General features: G+C 47.9%; 1 protein-coding gene across 2 annotated transcripts in view; it reads right to left on the reverse strand.

Moving 5' to 3' along the window:
• Positions 1–2,718: 2,718 nt before the first annotated feature.
• LOC103307042 (uncharacterized) overlaps positions 2,719–19,470 on the reverse strand; it is a 28,562-nt gene continuing 11,810 nt past the window's right edge. Inside the window, exons 5-6 of one of the 2 annotated variants that reach the window (XM_065570731.1) lie at positions 8,786–8,973; positions 2,719–5,259 (exon numbers count right to left, since the gene is read on the reverse strand). In XM_065570731.1, coding sequence (XP_065426803.1) covers positions 5,245–5,259; positions 8,786–8,973 — 203 coding nt within the window. In that variant the 3' untranslated portion in view covers positions 2,719–5,244. Of the gene's footprint in view, positions 5,260–8,785; positions 8,974–15,074; positions 19,054–19,470 lie in introns of those variants that run through there. The other variant, XM_065570732.1, reaches the window with a different exon arrangement.

A 19,470-nucleotide genomic window follows, 5' to 3' on the forward strand; every position in this document is an offset into this window, starting at 1 on the left:
AACAGATAATCCACACTCATAAATCCTAAAACAGTAATGCGAGGAGCGGCGGCCTGTTTAGAGATAAACCCCTGTCAGAAAAATTCATCCAGGCTGTGCAATCCACACTGAACTGGCTGAATATTTCAGTATTGAAACCAAATGACTGTTCATGTTTAAACTACAATCTTAAAGCCAATTAAAGGTTCCTCCTTAGATTGCACGATTGTGTGGGTAACCCTTCTCCTTCCCCCTCCAACACAAATACAGACTTTAGTGAGGCTTTTGAAGCAGAAGTTTAACAGCTCTCACTGAACCGTTCATAGCTGACAGTTTAGTTTCTTTAGAAGCTTTCACAGGATGAGACGCAAACGTCAATGATGTTGTAGGGCAGAGTTTCAGAAGAAATTAGATTTGGGGAACTATTCTTTCTGGCATCTTCCCTGTGCGGATTTTACAGGTGATCAACACAGATGCATGTGAAATACACCTTGGAGACAGACAATGTGGCCCAATCTAATTGGAATGAGGCAGACTTTGGGCTAATCTCAGTTTGGAAAAGTCTCCCTTAACTCAGAAGTTTTCTTAATATAGCTGTTGTTACCAACCATATTCAGGATGGATGTGTGACCGCCAAAGGTATCAAAAAGGAAAGAAAAGCCCAGTTTTGAGGTTTCCATAGCTTGGCCTCAGACTTTAACAGCCGGCATCCTCAAAAGGAAAAGGGATCTCTGCACTCCTCAAAATAACTGGTTGCAAAACTTTTTAACAGAAAATTTACCCACTGCATCATGCATCCATCACCATTCTTAAAAACAAATGTGGACGTTTCATGACAGATGTCACCTCTTGTTTGCAAATAAATAAAACCTGAACTTAGCATAATACATCTGTCAAAACAATAAATATGCCTTTTGGGGCCTTGCAGTGAAAATGAGCACGTGAGACAGGGTGGGGGAGAGCAAGCGACGGAGGGAGTGGGGAATGGAGTGAGTGCGGGGGGGGCCTCAGGAAGGGGTGGGGCAGGGGCAAGGCCTCAGGAAAGAGGCAGGGCAGTGGGCGGGGCAAGGGTGTTCGGTTTTCTGGTATTAGAAAGTTGGCAACCCTAAATTTGGAGTGTGCTGTTGTTCATCATTTCAGACTGGAGATTTAAAAACACTGCAGTTTCCTTGGTAGCATGCCCAATAACTTGGAGTATTCTCTCCTGTTGACTGAACTGCACTTGAACTTTCTCGATGGCCTCGTGGATGCGCCAGGAAAGAAGCAAAAATAAACTAAGAAATAAAATCTCTACGTCCCCTGTAGATCTGAACTACATTTTGTCAAACAAAGTTACGTGACCAAATGGCCTTCAGGAAAGAGAGAAAACCGCATCTCAAAGAGGTAAACGACACTTTCAGTTTCATAGAAAGTCACATTCCAGAGCAGGTTAAATGGGATGACTCTGAATAAGGACAAGATTCTCCCACTGCGGTCACCTCTGACCTATTCAAACCTGTTTCACTCAGCACTGTCTCATTATTATGGAGTTGTGTTATTTACGAAAATTTTATCATCATCATAATGGGAAAAAACCAGCCAGCCTTTTCTTCGGCAAATAATCCCAACTCAGCAGGAAAATGACCAGAAGTGGCTTTGGAAATAGATCCGAACTGGGATTTAAATTTCTAATGCTCATGTCATGTTTGGGATTGAATTCCCCTTTCCGGTTGGTGACTCTTTCATCTGCAGCCCAAATGAATCTGATTTCAGATCACAGAAATTAATGTATGATTCCCAAGCACAGATAGCTGAGGACACTTTATCCATAGGCGCCGGCTTGCAATTGTCCCGGGGGGTGCACAACCCCCACTCAACCCCAGACGCCGCCCTCCACTCCACCCCTTCCCCAAATGCCTCACCCCCACCCCGCCTCTTCCCCACCTCTTTCCGCTTCCTCCCCTGAGCGTGCCCCGTCCCCACTCCTCCCCCCCCTCCCAGTGCCTCCTGAATGCTGCAGAACAGCTGATCCATGGTGGGCGAGAGGCGCTGGGAGGGAGGGGGAGGCGTTGATTGGTGGTGCCGTTGGCAGGCGAGACGCGCTGGGAGGGAGGGGGAGGCGTTGATTGGTGGTGCCGTTGGCAGGCGAGACGCGCTGGGAGGGAGGTGGAGGAGTTGATTGGTGGTGCCGTCGGCAGGCGAGAGGCGCTGGGAGGGAGGGGGAGGAGTTGATTGGTGGTGCTGTTGGCAGGCGAGAGGCGCTGGGAGAAGGTGGGGAGCTGGCTGCTGGTGTGTCCTAAGCACCCGTTACTTTTTTTCCATGGGTACTCCAGCCCTGGCGCACCCACGGAGTCGGCACCTATGACTGTATCATACGACGGTTGGGAGGTGGAGGGTAGGATGTGAAGAAAATAAACTCCATATGGCTTCAACAGAAGGTAACACTGCTGTGGTGATGGGGAAGGTGGGGATCTCCTTCAGGTGTCACAGAGACTGAAACTACACTTTTCTTCCTGCCCCTGTTCCTGCTCTTTGTTATATTTAAAAATATTTTAAATGATAAAAAGGGTATACGAAAGAATGGCTGTTCAGCTCCAGGCAGTGCAAGTGGGAATGAGACAACCCTGTCCCAAGAGGGGAACTTGGTGACTCTAAAGCAATGGGAGGAACAGTAGAAATGAGATACGATGGGTTTCTTTAGACTAGGAAAATGATGGAGGTTAGGTCAGGTCATGAGGAAACATGCTAAGTAACCCCAGCCACTATAAATGGGCCATGCCTTTATTGCAGGAAGTTTTGGGTTTTTACAACGGGATATTTAACTCAAACCAACTACAGCCGTGGAAAATCCTTGTGGAGACCCATGTAGTTAGTTGAGGTCATCCTTATCTCTCCCACCTGTGGCTGATGGACATTCCTGGTAGGACTCATAGGACAAAGGAGTTGATAGAAAGGACCATGGGATTCACCCCAAAGAAGGGCAAGCTGCAAAAGGCAACAAGGATCAGGGATAGCCGTGTTAGTCTGAATCCACAAAAACAACAAGGAGTCCGGTGGCACTTTAAAGACTTATTTGGGCATAAGCTTTCATGGGCTACAGCCCACTTCATCGGATGCATAGAATGGAACATATAGTAAGGAGATATATATACACATACAGAGAACATGAAAAGGTGGGAGTTGCTCTACAAACTCTAAGAGGCTAATTAATTAAGACGAGCAATGATCAGCAGGAGAAAAAAAAAACGTTTGTAGTGATAATGACAAGAAGGTGTGAAAACAACAAGGAGTCCGGAGGCACCTTAAAGACTAACAAACACCTACAAGATCTTTATCAAGCATTCTTAAAACTACAATACCCACCTGGGGAAGTGAGGAAACAGATTGACAGAGTGAGACAGGTATCAGAAATCACCTACTACAGGACAGGCCCAACAAGGAAAATAATAGAACACCACTGCGCATCACGTACAGCCCCCAGCTAAAACCTCTTCAGCGCATTATCAATGATCTACAACCTATCCTGGAAAATGATCCCTCACTCTCACAGACTTGGGAGGCAGGCCAGTCCTCGCTTACAGACAACCCTCCAACCTGAAGCAAATACTCATCAGCAACTACACATCACACCACAGAAACATTAACCCAGGAACCAATCCCTGTAGCAAACCTCGTTGCCTACTCTGTCCCCATATCTACTCTAGTGACACCATCAGAGGATCCAACCACATCAGCCATACCATCAAGGGCTCATTCACCTGCATGTTTACTAATGTTATATATGCCATCATGTGCCAGCAATGCCCCTTTGCCATGTACATTGGCCAAACTGGACCATCCCTACGTAAAAGAATAAATGGACACAAATCGGACATCAGGAATGGTAACATACAAAAGCCAGTAGGTGAACACTTCAATCTCCCTGGACATTCTATAACAGATTTGAAAGTCACTATTCTTGAACAAAAAAAACTTCAGAAACAGACTTCAAAGAGAAACAGCAGAACTAAAATTCATTTGCAAATTTAACACCATTAATCTGGGCTTGAACAGGGACTGGGAGTGGCTGGCTCATTACAGAAGCAGCTTTGCCTCTCCTGGAATTGACACCTCCTCATCTATTATTGGGAGTGGACTACATCCACCCTGATTGAATTGGCCCTGTCAACACTGGTTCTCCACTTGTGAGGTAACTCCCTGCTCTCCATGTGTCAGTATATAATGCCTGCATCTGTAACTTTCACTCCATGCATCTGAAGAAGTGAGGTTTTTTACCCCCAAAAGTTTATGCCCAAATAAATTTGTTTGTCTTTAAGGTGCCACCAGACTCCTTGTTGTTTTTACATCTTCTTGTCATTATCACTATAAAAGTTTTTTTTCTCCTGCTGATAATTGCTCATCTTAATTAATTAGCCTCTTAGAGATGGTAGGGCAACTCCCACCTTTTCATGTTCTCTGTATGTGTATATATATCTCCTTACTATATGTTCCATTCTATGCATCCGATGGAGTGGGCTGTAGCCCATGAAAGCTTATGCCCAAATAAATCTGTTAGTCTTTAAGGTGCCAAAAGGCAACAGTGGGAAACTTATCTGGGGGACCCGCGAGTGACACAAATGGTGCAAACAGCCTTAAAGGTCACTATGTGGCACTTAAGAAAAACAATCTTTTGTCAGCTCTAGACAAGGTTTTGGGGGGTTTCTCTTCCTGGTGGATTCTCTGCTGACAAAGGGCTGAGCTCTCATGGAAGCTTTTCCCCACACTAGAAGCACCTACATGTTCTCCGTCCTGTGTGGCTCTTCTGATATGCGATAAAGAGTAAGCGCAGAGGGAAGGTTTCACTGCACTCCCAGCATTCATAGGGGCTCTATTCCTTGTGGATTTTCTGATGTGTACAAAGGTTTGCACTCGGACTGAAGGTTGTACTACACTCCCAGCATTCATAGGGGCTCTCTCCTGTGTGGAGTCTCTCCTGTTTAATAAGGCCACTGTGGCGACCGAAGTTTTTCCCACACTCAAGGCATGTGTTGTTTGTCTGTCCTCTGGGGATTCTCTGCTGGGCTCTGCTTTCCTTGAGGTCCTTTTGAGTTCCCTGACAATTACTGGATTTATCCACTTTCTCCCTTGCTTGGTTTCCCAGCTGTCTTCCTGGCCTGTGCTGACTTTCCCAGGTTTTTCCCTGCTCGTGACTCCTGGACACATTCCCTTTCGATCTTTGTGATAATGTTCTGTGCAGTTCCGCTTGCTCAGCATCTTCCTGCTCAGAATTCTGTTCTGCATCCTCACTCACCATCCCATCGCCTGCGGGGAAACAGAGAGAGAGAAAAGCCTCAGCAGCAGGGATGGAAAAGGGGAGAACAAACCAAAATAAGAGCTCGAGAGCTGAGGAAATAAATCAGGAACTGATCTGAGAGCAGGAGGAAGACCCAGGAAAAAAACAATAACAGGAAATGTGGACATGGCGGAAGTGCTAAATGCCTTTTTTGTTTCAGTTTTCACGAAAAAGTGTAGTAGCGATCGAATGTCTAACACAGTGAGCACCAGTGAAAATGAGGTCGGATCTGAGGCTACAATAAGGAAAGAACAAGTTAAAAATTACGTAGACAAGTTAGGTGTCTTCAAGTCACCAGGGCTGGATGAAATCCATCCTAGAATACTCAAGGAGCTGACTGAAGAGATATCTGAGCCATTAGCAATTGTGTTTGAAACCTCATGGAAGACAGGAGAGATTCCAGAGGACTGGAAGAGGGCAAATATACGGCAGGTCCATAATTAAAATGCTGCACTGGCACAGCTGTGCCGCTGTAGCGCTTTAATGAAGATGCTCTAAGTCAACAGGAGAGACCTTTCCCAGTAGTTAATCCCCTTCCCCAAGAGGCACTAGCTATGTCAACTGGAGGAGTCCTGTTGACATAACACTGTCTACATGAAGAGTTAGGTTGGTATAACTGTGTCACTCAAGGGTGTGGTATTTCACACTCCTGAGCAATGTAGTTATACTGATAACTGTAGTGTAGACCAGACCAGAGTGCCAATCTATAGAAACAAGAATAAGGACAATCCGGGGAATTACAGCCCAATCAGTTTAACTTCAGTACCTGGAAAGATAATGGAGCAAATAATCAAGCAATCAATTTGCGAACACCTAGACGATAATAAGATGATAAGTAACAGTCAACACAGATTTGGCAAGAACAAATCATGTCAAACCAACTTAATAGCTTTCCTTGACAGGGTAACAGGCCTTGTGGATGCGGGGAAAGCGGTAGCTGTGGTATATCTTGACTTTAATAAGACTTCTGATATTGTTTTGCATGACCGTCTCATAAAAAAACTAGGCAAATATAGCCTAGATGGAACTACTATGAGGTGGGTGCATAACTGGTTGGAAAACTTTTCCCAGAGAGCAATTATCAGGGGTTCACAGTCAAGCCAGAAGGGCATATCTAGTGGGGTCCTGCAGGGATCGGTCCTGGGTCTGGTTCACTATCTTCTTTAATGATTTAGATAATGGCATAGAGAGGACACTTATAAAGTTTGTGGGCAATACCAAGCTGGGAGGGGTTGCATGTGCTTTGGAGGAGAGGATTAAAATTAAAAATGATCTGGACAAACTGGAGAAATGGTCTGAAGTAAATAGGATGAAATTCAATAAGGACAAATGCAAAGTGCTCCATTTAGGAAGGAACAATCAGTTGCACACACACAAAATGGGAAATGACTGCCTAGGAAGGAGTACTGTGGAAAGGGATCTGGGGGTCATAGTGGACCACAAGCTAAATATGAGTCAACAGTGTGATGCTACTGCAAAAAAAAGTATTAGCAGGAGTGTTGTAAGCAAGACACGAGAAGTAATTCTTCTGCCTACTCCATGCTGATTAGTCCTCAGCTGGAGTATTATGCCCAGTTCTGGGTGCCACATTTCAGAAAAGATATGGACAAATTGGAGAGTCCAGAGAAGAGCGACAAAAATTATTAAAGGTCTAGAAAACATAACTTATGAGGGAAGGTTGAAAAAAATTGGGTTTGTTTAGTCTGGAGAAGAGAAGACTGAGGGGGACATGATATCAGTTTTCAAGAACATAAAAAGTTGTTACAAGGAGGAGGGTGAAAAAATGTTCTCCTGAATCTCTGAGGCTAGGACAAGAAGCAACGGGCTTAAATTGCAGCAAGGTGGTGTGACACTACGCCCCATATTCTTCATAGAGATATTGTTGTGATATGAATATGGCATTACTAAGTTGTATTTCATGCAAGATGGGGCATGTGCTGTATCATTGAAACGGTTATGATTTACTGAATGTGATTATCCTATTTGTATGCATTTATCATTTCTGTATCTGAAGTTAGGAATATTGACTATGTAACAATTACAAGTGGTTTTTCATCTGGGGAATGCCCACCAGACAAAATGCAATCAGTCTGACTGGTTAGACAATGGACCATTAGGAAGAACAATAGGACTTTGAAGATGCTAATCTCCCACTTTTGTGAGGTGCTTCCTGGGATGCTGCTTTGACACGGCAGGGTCATGTGATCATGTCACCTGGTACTGGACCCCATCTTGGACTGCTAGTATTTTTGCATTAGTGGGGGGCGGGGGGGGGGATCAAACTGGGAAACAAAGGATTCCTGCCATATGTAAATCCTATTTAAGGATGGGCAGTGAGTTAATCAGAGTCAGTTCTTCACTGAATCCCCACCCAAGATGACTGCTGAAAACACCTAAGACTGATCTGGAGAAGAAAGGACTGGACCCAGGCTAGAAGGTGTCTGGCCTGTGAAAGGAATATCTGGAGTTTTAAGCTGCAAGCAAGATCAGTTTGTCTACACGAAACTCTGCAACCTGCTTAAAACAACATTTAAGGTGAGACATTACTACTTGTAGCCAGTTTCTTTAGTGTGTTAAGCTTAGTTTGCGTGTTTGCTCAGTAATCTACTTTGATCCGTTATAATCACTTAAACTCTATCCTTTGTAGTTAATAAATGTGGTTTTGTTTTTATAAACCAGTTTGTGGACTTCATAACGGGGGGTGGGGGAGGGGAGGGAAGCTGTGCAGGTCTTTCTCCACATTGTGGGAGGGAGCGAATTTAATGAGCTTACGTTGTACAGTTTTCTGTGCAGTAGAAGACAATATAATTTTAGGTTTACACTCCAGAGGGGGTGTGCACTTGAGGTGTGCTGGGAAATTCCTGAGCTGAGTCTTCCCATGCAGAGCTGATCTCAGTGTCTGTGGGTTGCTGCAGCTGGGGTGTCCCTACCTGTGTGTGTGCTTGAGGAGGCTTGAGGGCCTGGCGCAGCTGGGCAGCGTAAGGGAATCCAGGCTGGTGGAACCAGCGGGCTCAGGGGTACCCCAGTACATCAGGTGGCACCCTGGGGTGGGGGGAACAACCTGTCATAGGGGGGTTTAGGTTGGACATTAGGAAAATCTTCCTAACTCTCAGGGCAGTTAAGCACTGGAACAAATTACCTAGGCAGGTTGTGGAATCCCTGTCATTGGAGGTGTTTAAGAGCAGGCCAGACAAACACCTGTCAGGGTTGGTCCAGATAATACTTAGTCCTGCCATGAGTGCAGGGGACTGGACGAGATGACTGATCGAGGGCCCTTCCAGTCCTACACTTCTATGATTCCCTCAAAGTCTTCCAACTAAGGGAGAGAGGAGGGGAGCAATTTTCCCTCCACATCCCATGCAAACACTCCCATGAAGGGAGGTGAGGGAGGGAGCTACTGACATAAGTCAGTCGGGGTGGGTAGGAACCCATGAGCCATCTCTGCCCGGAAGATATGACACCTGCTGGGGACATGCTTAAACTCAGACTGCTCACAAGGTCTTTGTAGGGAATCCCAGCTGTTTCCGTCAGGTACTGACAGTTTCTGAGTTGGTTGAATGATTCCTCTCCTGTGCGGCTGCCTCTCAGGATCTCTCTTTCTCCTGAGCCCTGGAGATCTGGGACCCATGGCTCCTCCTCCCATTCCAGCTGGGAGATCACATCAGGTTTGGAAACTGGAAACCCTGCCCAGGGGAAAGAAAACAAGGGAGCTCAAGTGAACTCTTGAGACATTTGTCACAAAAATGTTCCATTGTTTTAACCCCAGTCCATTGTAAAGCCATAAAATCCCAGGGACAGATGCCCAGGTGCTCAAAGGTGCAAAGCTCTCTGCTTATGAGGGATTTAACTATCCTCATCTGTGCTGGGAACACACACAGCCAGACACTCACTCTGAAAGAGGCTCCTAAGACACAGAGAAGATAACTCTATGTGCCAGATGGTGAGGACTCTAGGAAGAGGGACATCGCCCTGGAACTGCTTCGGACTGAGATGGAAAAAGGCCAAGAGACAACGGGTGAGGCATAGGTAAGGGTACGGCTCTGTCACGGAGGTTACAGAATCCATGACTTTCACGGGACCTCTGTGACATCTTCCGTGGAGGCAGGGCTGGAGCGGCTGGCAGCCCCAGAGCAGCGGCCCCAGGGCTGAAGCAGCAGCTGGGATTGGGTCAGCCCTGCTGGAGCTGGTGCAGTGGTGGGGCTGGAGCAGCTGCTAGCAGTCAGCCCCAGGGCCACCGCAGCAGAGACCCTTCAGCCTCTGGAGCAGCTGGCCAGCAGTTAGCCCCGGGGCCACCCGAGAGGCTGGCTGGTGGGCTGACCGCTGGAGCAGCAGCCACAGGGTTGAAGCAGCAGCCGGAGTTGGCTCAGCCCCTGCTGCAGGAGCAGCGGCAGGGTTGGAGCAGCTGCCGGAGGTCAGCCCTCAGCAGTGCTCCAACTGTTAGTCCCCGCCCCCAGGGTATTTTTAGTAAAAGTCAGGGACAGGTCACGGGCTTCCGTGAATGTTAGTTTATTACCCACGACTTGTCCCTGACTTTTACTAAAACTACCCAGGACAGAATTTGAACCTTAGTCCCATGGAAGCACATGAAAAGATGGGAGTTGCCTTACCAAAGGGGGGGGGGGTCAGTGCTAACGAGGCCAATTCAATTAGGGTGGATGTGGCAACTGTTGGGGATGGGCTACATCCACCCTAATTGAATTGGCCTCATTAGCACTCACCTCCCACTTGGGAGTTGCCTTACCATCTTTTCATGTGCTGTATATTTATACCTGCCTACTTTTTTTCACTCCATGCATCTGATGAAGTGGGTTATGAAGTGGGTTATAGCCCACGAAAGCTTATGCCCAAATACATTTGTTAGTCTCTAAGGTGCCACAAGGACTCCTCGTTGTTTTAACCGTGGTATGTAACCTATCACTTAAACTAGCCTTTGTATCAGATGACTGGAAGATAGCTAAATAATGCTGATTTTTCAAAAAGGCTCCAGAGGCGATCCTGGCAATTACCAGCTGCTAAGTCTAACTTCAGCACCAGGCAAATTGGTTGAAACTATAGTAAAGAACAGAAATATCAGACACATAGAAGAACATGATATATTGGGGAAGAGTCAACACAGCTCTTGTAAAGGGAAATCATACCTCACCAATCTATTAGGATTATCTGAGGTTGTCAGCAAGCATGTGGACAAGGCTGATATAATGTACCTGGACTTTCACAAAGCCTTTGACAAGCTCCCACTCCAAGCTAGCCGGACTATTGGTCTGACCCAACATGGCCATTCTTATGTTCTTATGAAGAAAACTGTCACAGTACATCACTGATCCCAGACTCCCAAAGGTGTCTGCACTCAGCAAAGTGAATAGTCATGGAATAAGACGGAATGTCCACTCTTGGCTCAGAAACTGGATCGGAAACAAAGGGTAGGAATAAATCGTCAGTTTTTAGAGTGGAGAGAGGTAAACTCTGGGTTCCCCCAAGGATCTGTACTAGGACCTTCTGTTCAACATATTCATTAATGATCTCAAAAAAGGGGGTGAACAGTGAGATGGCAAAATTTGCAGATAATACAAAATTACTCAAGATAGTTAAGTCCAAAGCGGGCTGTGAAGAGTTACAAAGGGACCTCACAAAACTGGGGGACTGGGTGACAAATTGGCAGATGAAATTCAATATTGATAAGTGCAAAATAATGCAGACTGGAAAAAATAATCCCAGTGATTCAACAAGATGAAGTGGATCTAAATTAATTGTTACCTGTCCAAGAAAGAGATCTTGGCGTCATTGTGGATAGTTCTCTGAAAACATCTGCTCAATGTGCAGCGGCAGTCAAAAAAGCGAACAGAATGTTAGGAACAATCAGAAAAGGGAAGATAAAATAGAAATATCATAAAGGCACCATATGAATCCATGGTACACCCACACTCTGAATACTGCATACAGTTCTAGTCATCCCATTTCAAAAAAGATATATTGGAATCAGAAAAGGTACGCAGAAGGGGAATGAAAATGATTAGGGATATAGAACAGCTTCTGTAGGAGGAAAAATTAAAAAGACTGGGACTGTTCAGCTTAGAAAAGACATGACCATGGGAGGGATCTGACAGAGGTCTTTACAATCATGAATGGTGTGGAAACGTGACTAGGGAAGTGTTATTTACCTTCACATAACACAAGAACCAGGGGTCACCCCATGAAATTAATAGGCAGCAGGTTTAAAATAAACATAAGGAAGTACTTCACAAAGCACACAGCCAACCTGTGGAACTCATTGCCAGAGGATGTTGTGAAGGTCAAAAGAATACCTAGGTTCAAAAATGAATTAGATAAGTTCATGGAGGACAAGTCCATCAATACCTATTTGCCAAGATGGAACCAAGGCTGTGGGCTTCCCTAAACCTCCAACTACCAGAAGTTGGGGGTGGACAACAGGGGACGGATCACGCAGTAATTGCCCTGTTTTGTTCATCCCCTCTGAAGCATCTGGCACTGGCCACTCTCAGAAGACGGGATACTGGGTTAGCCGGACCATTGGTCTGACCCAACATGGCCATTCTTACGTTCTTATGATGAAGGCGGTCACTGTACACCACTGATCCAGACTCCCAAAGGTGTTTGCACTCAGCCTGACCTGCTGGCTAAGCACGGTTGATATACAGGGTATTGTACCTGGGGCCTGGTCTAGGATCTGGAAAATTATGTAATTCCACTCCAGGAGATGGAAAGACCAGAGGCCTAACACCTGAGGGGGGCGCTCGGAGAGAACAGGAAGGGGATAGAGATACAGTTAGCCCTGTCACTCACTCTGACACCCATTTCCCTTCCTCCCACTGCTATCAGCTCTCCCCAGCTCCTGGGACTCCAGGAACACCCACTTCTTGTGGTCTCTCCTCCACTCCTATTGCTTCTCTCTACCAGTTCCCTCAAATTTCCAGCTCCCCAACCACTTTCCAACCCTTTCCACTGTCCCAAGTGTTCCTTGCTCCTGAGTCCCAGGAGGTCCTCCCCAAAAAAGTGTCCCTTCCCTGCCTCCCCTTGCTAGCACCTTCTTTCCTGGAGCAGCTGCCACCCTCTCTTTACTCTCACTATCACCAACCCTCCCAGCTCCTTGAGGTCCTGGTCCAGCACTGTGTCCCATTGCGCCCAGGCCCTCACTGCACCCCAACTCTTTACAGCACCTACTCTATGGAATCCCCCCTTCCCACTGTCCCCAGATCTCTTGGCTCACTGGTGCTGTTTGCCCCAAGTCTCCCCATACCCCATCCTGCCACCCTCCAGCCCCTCCCCTAATTGGGGGAGGGTTAGCTCAGTGGTTTGAGTATTGGCCTGCTAAACCCAGGGTTGTGAGTTCTCAAGGAGTCCCTCCTTGAGGGAGACATTTAGGGAGCAGGGCACACATGCGTGCACACCCACAAAAAACTGTCAGGGACAGTACTTGGTCTTGCTGGTGAAGGCAGGGGACTGGACTCAATGACTTTTCAAGGTTCCTTCCAGTTTTAGGAGATAGGTATATCATCTAGTAGCCTGAGTAATGGACCAGCATCCCCTTGTGCTGGACATTCTACAAACACAACAGGCCCTGTCCCAGAGCACTGGCAATTTAAGAATAAGATGAGAGACAGATGGACACAGATAGATGCGGGCGGGGAAGGAAATGACGAGACGTGTTGGTGACTCTGATAGGCAGTGATCTTAGTACACCAGCATCCTAGCCATTGTTACATTTGGTAGGCCCCATGGAAAAGGTGAGTTGTGGGGAGGGATGGGAAGGAGGAAGCTTGGGGGATACTTTTGAGGAGCTCCTCCCAAGCATGAGGAGCAGCGGCGAAGGCACAAAGGGGCTTGTTTGAAATGTTAACAAGTGGGTGATGGAATATGGCACCGTGGTCCGGTGAGAGGTCAAAGTCAGCATCTCGACATTTGGCCTTAAAAGGGAAGATTAGCAGCTTATGTTTGATTCAATAGCGGCAGGGGAGCCAGTGGAAAGACTCAAAGAAAGGCCTTTGTCATGAATTGTCAGTGTCTTATATGCCCCATCCTTTAGACAGTCTCTCTTGGGAGCACCTCTCCACTGCATCAGGGGCCAAGCTTCCCATGTCCACAGACTTGTTGGTCTGGGGGAGCATGGGCTCCTAAGCCCACCCACCCCGACCTCGGCTTGAGAGCCTGAGCTCCAGGCCAAGCCCAGCCCTGAGCTCCAGACCCGTAGTGTGTAGGTGTAGCTTTCTCTGGGGACATCCCCCACAGCTTTACTATTCAGAGACCAGGCCTCCTGGTGGCCACACCCATTTTTCTCGTTGTGGCTCTCCAGGGAGTCCAAATGATTTCAAATTCCTGCTAGACACTCTCTCTCTGCAGGAGGAGATGTAAGCAGTAGGTATTGGCAGCATCGCAAGAAGAACCTGGCCTTTATTAAACAACTGGACTACAGAACGGAAGGGTCAATAGGTTAGTCTGATGAAACAAAACAAATCACAATTTATGTTGGCAGACTCATTTGCCCAGCTTTTCCAAATCCTCCTCAATTTCAGCTCTCTCTCTCCTTCCCTCTCCCCTGTTTCAGTCTCTGTGCCCTCCTGGGCAGCAGCAAACTCCTGTTCACACCCAGTCCCTTTGTCCCAGGTTGCACGTCCTTTGTGTTCCCATGTTCTGCTTCCCTTGTCTCCTAGTCATTACGTATTAGTGTCCAGTTGTTGGTATTACAGTTCACGGTGACTGCACCTATATTCCCTGTCTGTGATCCACCAAGGGCACCCACGCTCAGGCTTCGAGCTCCCCAGCTGTCACCTCTCTTGGGCAGTGACACACATCTCACTGCCTCCTGACAAGGGTATTTCCAGGCTGCACTATCCCCTGCCTAGGCTCTGAATTCCCCAGCAAGACATACTATCCTAGCAGGCCTGCCTTGCCTTGCCTTGCCTTGCCTTGCCTTCAGAGATGGTAAACAGTGTAATTGCCCACAGGTTAGACACAGCTCTGTCTAAGCAAGTGCATTAATTCTTAAGGAGAAAGCAATACAGAGAAAATATTTATTCAAACGGTAAAAGAACTGACATGCCTGCTAATAAGCTCACCAGAGATCAATCGCTGCAACTCCAACAAGCTCTGTGGCTGGTAAGCATTTCTTCATGCACACCAAGGGTTTATTCTGAGGGGGGGGAAACTACAGCCCATGGGCCGCATCCGGCCCACCAGCCGTTTTAATCCAGCCCTCAAGCTCCCATTCTGGTGCTCCAGCTGGGGAGCAGGGTTGGGGGCTGCTCTGTGCAGCTCCCGAAAGCAGCAGCATGTCCCCACTCGGGCTCCTACACGTAGGGGCAGCCAGGGGGTGCTGCTCCACACACTGTTGCCACCCCAAGTGTCACCCCCATTGACCAGGAACCGTGGCCAATCGGAGCTGCAGGGGCGGTGCTTGTGGACTGGGCAGTGTGCACCAGAGCCGCCTGGCTGTGCCTCCATGTAGGAGCTGGAGGGGGGCATGCCGCTGCTTCTGGGAGCTGCTTGAGGTAAGCGCCGCCCCGAGCCTGCACCCCTGAGCCACCCCCCTACACCCCAACCCCCTGCCCCAGCCCTGATCCCCTCCCGCCCTCCAAACCCCTTGGTCCCAGCCCAGAGCACCCTCCTACACCCCAAACTCCTCACCCCCAGCCCCACCCCAGAGCCTGCACCCCCAGCTGGAGCCCTCACCCCCTACCTCCTGCACTCCATCCCTCCCGCCCCAGCCCGGATCCTCCTCCCGCACCCTGAACTCCTCATTTCTGGCTCCACGCCAGAGCCCTCACCCCCAGCCAGAGCCCTCACCCACTCCCAGCCCCAATTTCGTGAGCATTCATGGCCCGCCATACGATTTCTTTACCCAGATGTGGTCCTCGGGCCAAAAGTTTGCCCATCCGTGGTTTATCCTGTGGTTACAAACTCAGAAGACGCCCACTCGGTTTTATGGGGCCATAGGTGCTGGAACTAAGGGTGCTGGAGGTGCTGCTGCACCTCCTGGCTTGCAGTGGTTCCCATCATACACAGGGTTCACAGTTTGGTTTGATGACTCTCAGCATCCCCACTACATAAATTGTTCCAGTGCCCCTATATACGGGGCCTCAGTAGACCAAAGTCCCTCCCACCCTTCCTTAAAGATTGGGCCCCTCTTGGCCCAGAGTTCCTGTGTGCGTGATGAGAAAGAAGGGCCCGAGTCAGTTTCAATTCAGGCTATTGATCCCAAAATCCTTTCTGCATCTGTTTCTGGAGAACCCAGTTTGCATTGGTATAGGCGAGCCTCTGCACATGGTGGTGCTTTTCTGGCGGTGTTACAACATGAATAAATTTGCCTAAGCAATGCTCACTGCTCTCGGTTCCTGGAGGAACTACCCTTCCTCATAGCAATACATGCAGTCCCTGTTCCGTGTGGATACATAAACGATTCATACAATGGACGCCAAAGACATTGAATTTCATTCCATAAGGTGTGACCTTATGGTCACAGGGGGCTGTGTTGGTGAGTATCTGAGTGCCTGCTGCTGGGACAGTTGGTCAGTTTGAGCGTGTGCTTGATTGCTTGCTTGTTTGTTTGAAAAGTGTGAATTGGGAGTGCTTTGTTCCAGGTGGGCCTTGAGTGGGCCTGACTGGTATATAAGGGCAGTCAGCAGCGGCTAACAGCGGGAGTTTGCCTGGGAGCTGTCCAAGAGGAGGTACGCTGGAGCGGCAAACCGTGGCCAGTGGGAGCCGCGATCGGCCAAACCTGCGGACGCGGCAGGTAAACAAACTGGCCTGGCCCGCCAGGGGCTTTCCCTGAACAAGCGGCAGCCCTAGTTTGAGAACCACTGATCTAGTCCATCCCCTACAGCCTTGAGGCAAGACCAAGTATAGCTAGAAGATCCTTGAGAGGTGTTTGTCTAACCTGTCCTTAAAAATCTCCATTGATGAGGATTCCACTGTTTCTTGGTAACCTTCTGCAGTGCATATCTATCCTTATAGTTAGAAAGCTTTTCCTAATATCCAACCTAAACCTCCCCTGCTACAGATCAAGCCACTTACTTTATGTGATATCCTGGTGGACATGATAAAAAATTGGTCACCATCCTCTGTATAACAGGCCGTGCCATATTTGAAGACTGTTATCAGTCCCCCATAAACTAAATATGCCCATTTCTTCCAACCTTTCCTCATAGATCATGTGTGAGGATAAGGAGATAGCTTTGTGGTTGCACTTCTGAATGGCTATTTGTAGCAAATGAAAGATGTTACCATCACCTGGATGTGAGTGTGACGCTGGCAGACCAGGTGCCAGCTCCCTCCAAGGCCCCTAAGACTCAGCTGAACACTGCCAACCCCATCCCTGGAACCAGTCTGGGTCACCTGTGTGTTAGTGTTGTTAAGATAGGTATTAGAGTTATAAAAATGTGTTTAGAGTTCAGACTTACGCAACACTTGGAGGAAGCTGCATGTATTAATCTCACTTATAACATCTGTACCCTGTGTTGTAGAGAGATATTAAGCATTTGCACTGTAATCCTCTGTAACTACGTCATCAAACTGGGAAGAAGCACTGATTAATGTAAAATGCTGGCTTCCGGCAGAAGGTGTTCGGTCCTGCCCACCAAGAAGGCCCAATGAAACCAAATGAGCCCTTACGAAACATCAAAGAACAAAGATCTTGTTAATTGCATTCCTCCCCTCCCTGCATAAAGAGGAGACACGCATGTGAACTCATCCCATCAGCTTGAATTTGTGCGGGGGATGGTATAAAAATTCCTAACAAGAAGATACTGGATTTTTACGCTGCTTGGACTTTGGGAGGGCAAGATTTCTAAGCATAAGCAAGGGATCTGCAGCTGCTTAGACTGGGTTAGGCCTAAAGGACATATAGAGCTTGCACATTATCTTCTATCACCTTTTGGAACTTAAGACTATCACTTATTTGTGTGTACGTTTACCTGCTTTAACCTTTGTTATTTCTTATGCTTAGTTAATACATTTGTAAATAGTTTATTACAGGATTGGCTACAAGACTTGTCTTTGGGGTCAGATCTAAAGTGCCATTGACCTGGGATGAGTGACTGGTCCTTTGGCACTGAGAGTAACCTGAATATTATTGTGATTTTTGGTGTAATGGACCATCTATCAGAAAGGCAAGCTTGCCTGGATGGCACAATAGACCGGAGTTTCCAGGGGGACTGTCTGTCACTCCATGGTTAGGCTGTTATAGTGCCTGTACTTGGTTGGTGAAATCTAAGCATAGAACTCACAGTCAGTTTGGGGCGTGGGCCCTGCTTCTTAATAGTCTGCCCTGAGCCAGGAACTCATGCTCTTGGGCCACTCCAGACAGCTTGACCATCACAACCTAGAGAGAGGGCCATGCTGAAGATATTGCTCAGCCTGTGGGCCTGAGTGGCTGTGGTGCTGTCTGCAGTGACTGAGAAAGGTGGTGATGGGATGGCTCGGGGGAATAGTAAGAGGCTGTTTTAGCCATTTTAGCCATTGAGCTTGAGCTGATGGCCAGACATCCCCAAGGAAATGTCAGAGAGACAGTCTGAGATTTTAGTTTGCCCAGAAGGAGACAGGTCTGGAGTAGAGAGGTAGACCTGTGAGTCATCAGCCTAGAGATGGTAGCTGAATTTGTGTTTGTGGATGGGATTCCCCAGAGGTAAGTGATAGAGGAAGAAGAGAAGGGGACCAAGGACAGAGTGGGAATGTGGAGGATCCTCCTAAGGACATGCTGAAGGAGAGAATAGAGAAGTAGCAGGAGAATCGGGGAGGAAAAGGGAAGGCAAGATTTCATGAAGAAGAGTATAGTTCATTGTATCAAAGGCTGCTGACAGGTCAAGGAGGATGAATGTTCCTCATACCCGGGTAACCCGGATCTCCAACTCAATCCTTCCCCACCAACAGCACCACTGCTGAGCCCTCCACCTGCTTTTCCCCATAAGAACGGACCTACTGGGGCAGACCAAAGGTCCATCCAGCCCAGTGTCCTGTCTTCCGACAGTGGCCAAGGCCAGGTGCCCCAGAGGGAATGACCAGAACAGGTCATCATCAAGTGATCCATCCCCTGTTGCCCATTCCCAGCTTCTGGGAAACAGAGGCTAGGGACACGTCCCTGCCCATCCCGGCTAATAGCCACAGTGGTTCTAATTGTCTCCTTGATGGATCTCAGTTACTTGGCATCCATCACACCCACTGCCTTTTTGGGGAAGCTAAAAACCACAGAGATTGGAACTTCAGGTGATCATGAGCCAAACTGATGAGTCCAACAGACTGAAATGCACATGTCCAGCAAATCTAAGGCTCTGTTAACCCCCGAAGAGTTTCCAGCAATCAGCTCTCAAAGCAATTCATTGACTGAAGAGGACACGCTGTGACCACTGAACCTGAGCTACACCCAGGCATTTTAGCCTGAGCCCAACTTGGGACAGCTTTCAGACATCCTATATGCATCCGAAGAAGTGGGCTGTAGTCCACGAAAGCTTATGCTCTAATAAATTTGTTAGTCTCTAAGGTGCCACAAGTACTCCTGTTCTTCTTCTTTCAGACAAAGTCTGTGATGCGTTTTTCTTGGCATTCTACAAGAATTCGTCTTGGAGGTTTTGCACTGATACCAGAATTTCTGGGTTAACAGCAATATTTGAAAGTGCTCTCAAATCCACATGCAAATTCTGGCTCTGCCCCACCCCCTGAGCTGGGAGCTGGCAATAGCAACTTGGAATAGGTCAATGGAAAGGGAAGGGGCAGATTCTCCACCTCTTGAAGTCTTCATGCCAAGACTGGATGTCTTCCTGGAAGATAATTTAGTCAAGCACAAGCTATTCAGATCAATGGTCAGAACCATGGGCCTTGAAGCCGGGGCCACAGGAGCGGCCACACGTCAACCTTCCACTTGGCAGCCTGCTAACAACGGCTGACCAGCACCCCGGACGCCGAGACCCAGTTTGAAGCTCCGCCCCTGACATCCCATTGGCAGAAGCTCCGCCCCTGACATCCCATTGGCAGAGTCACAGAGCTGCCAATTGGCCTGCTGACCCTACTTAAACCAGCAACAGGAACTGGAAGTTGTCTGAATAACTGGGATCCACCCTGCTCTGGATTGTGTATCTTGTGGCTCTCAGACCCACTCCCCTGGCTTGACTTCCGAGGCCCCTGACCTGGCTTGGCTTCTGGCATCTGAGCCGTGGTTCTTTCTGATTTGTCGCCTG

Source organism: Chrysemys picta, chromosome 17 (genome assembly GCF_011386835.1).
Source record: "Chrysemys picta bellii isolate R12L10 chromosome 17, ASM1138683v2, whole genome shotgun sequence".
NCBI lineage: Eukaryota > Metazoa > Chordata > Testudines > Emydidae > Chrysemys > Chrysemys picta.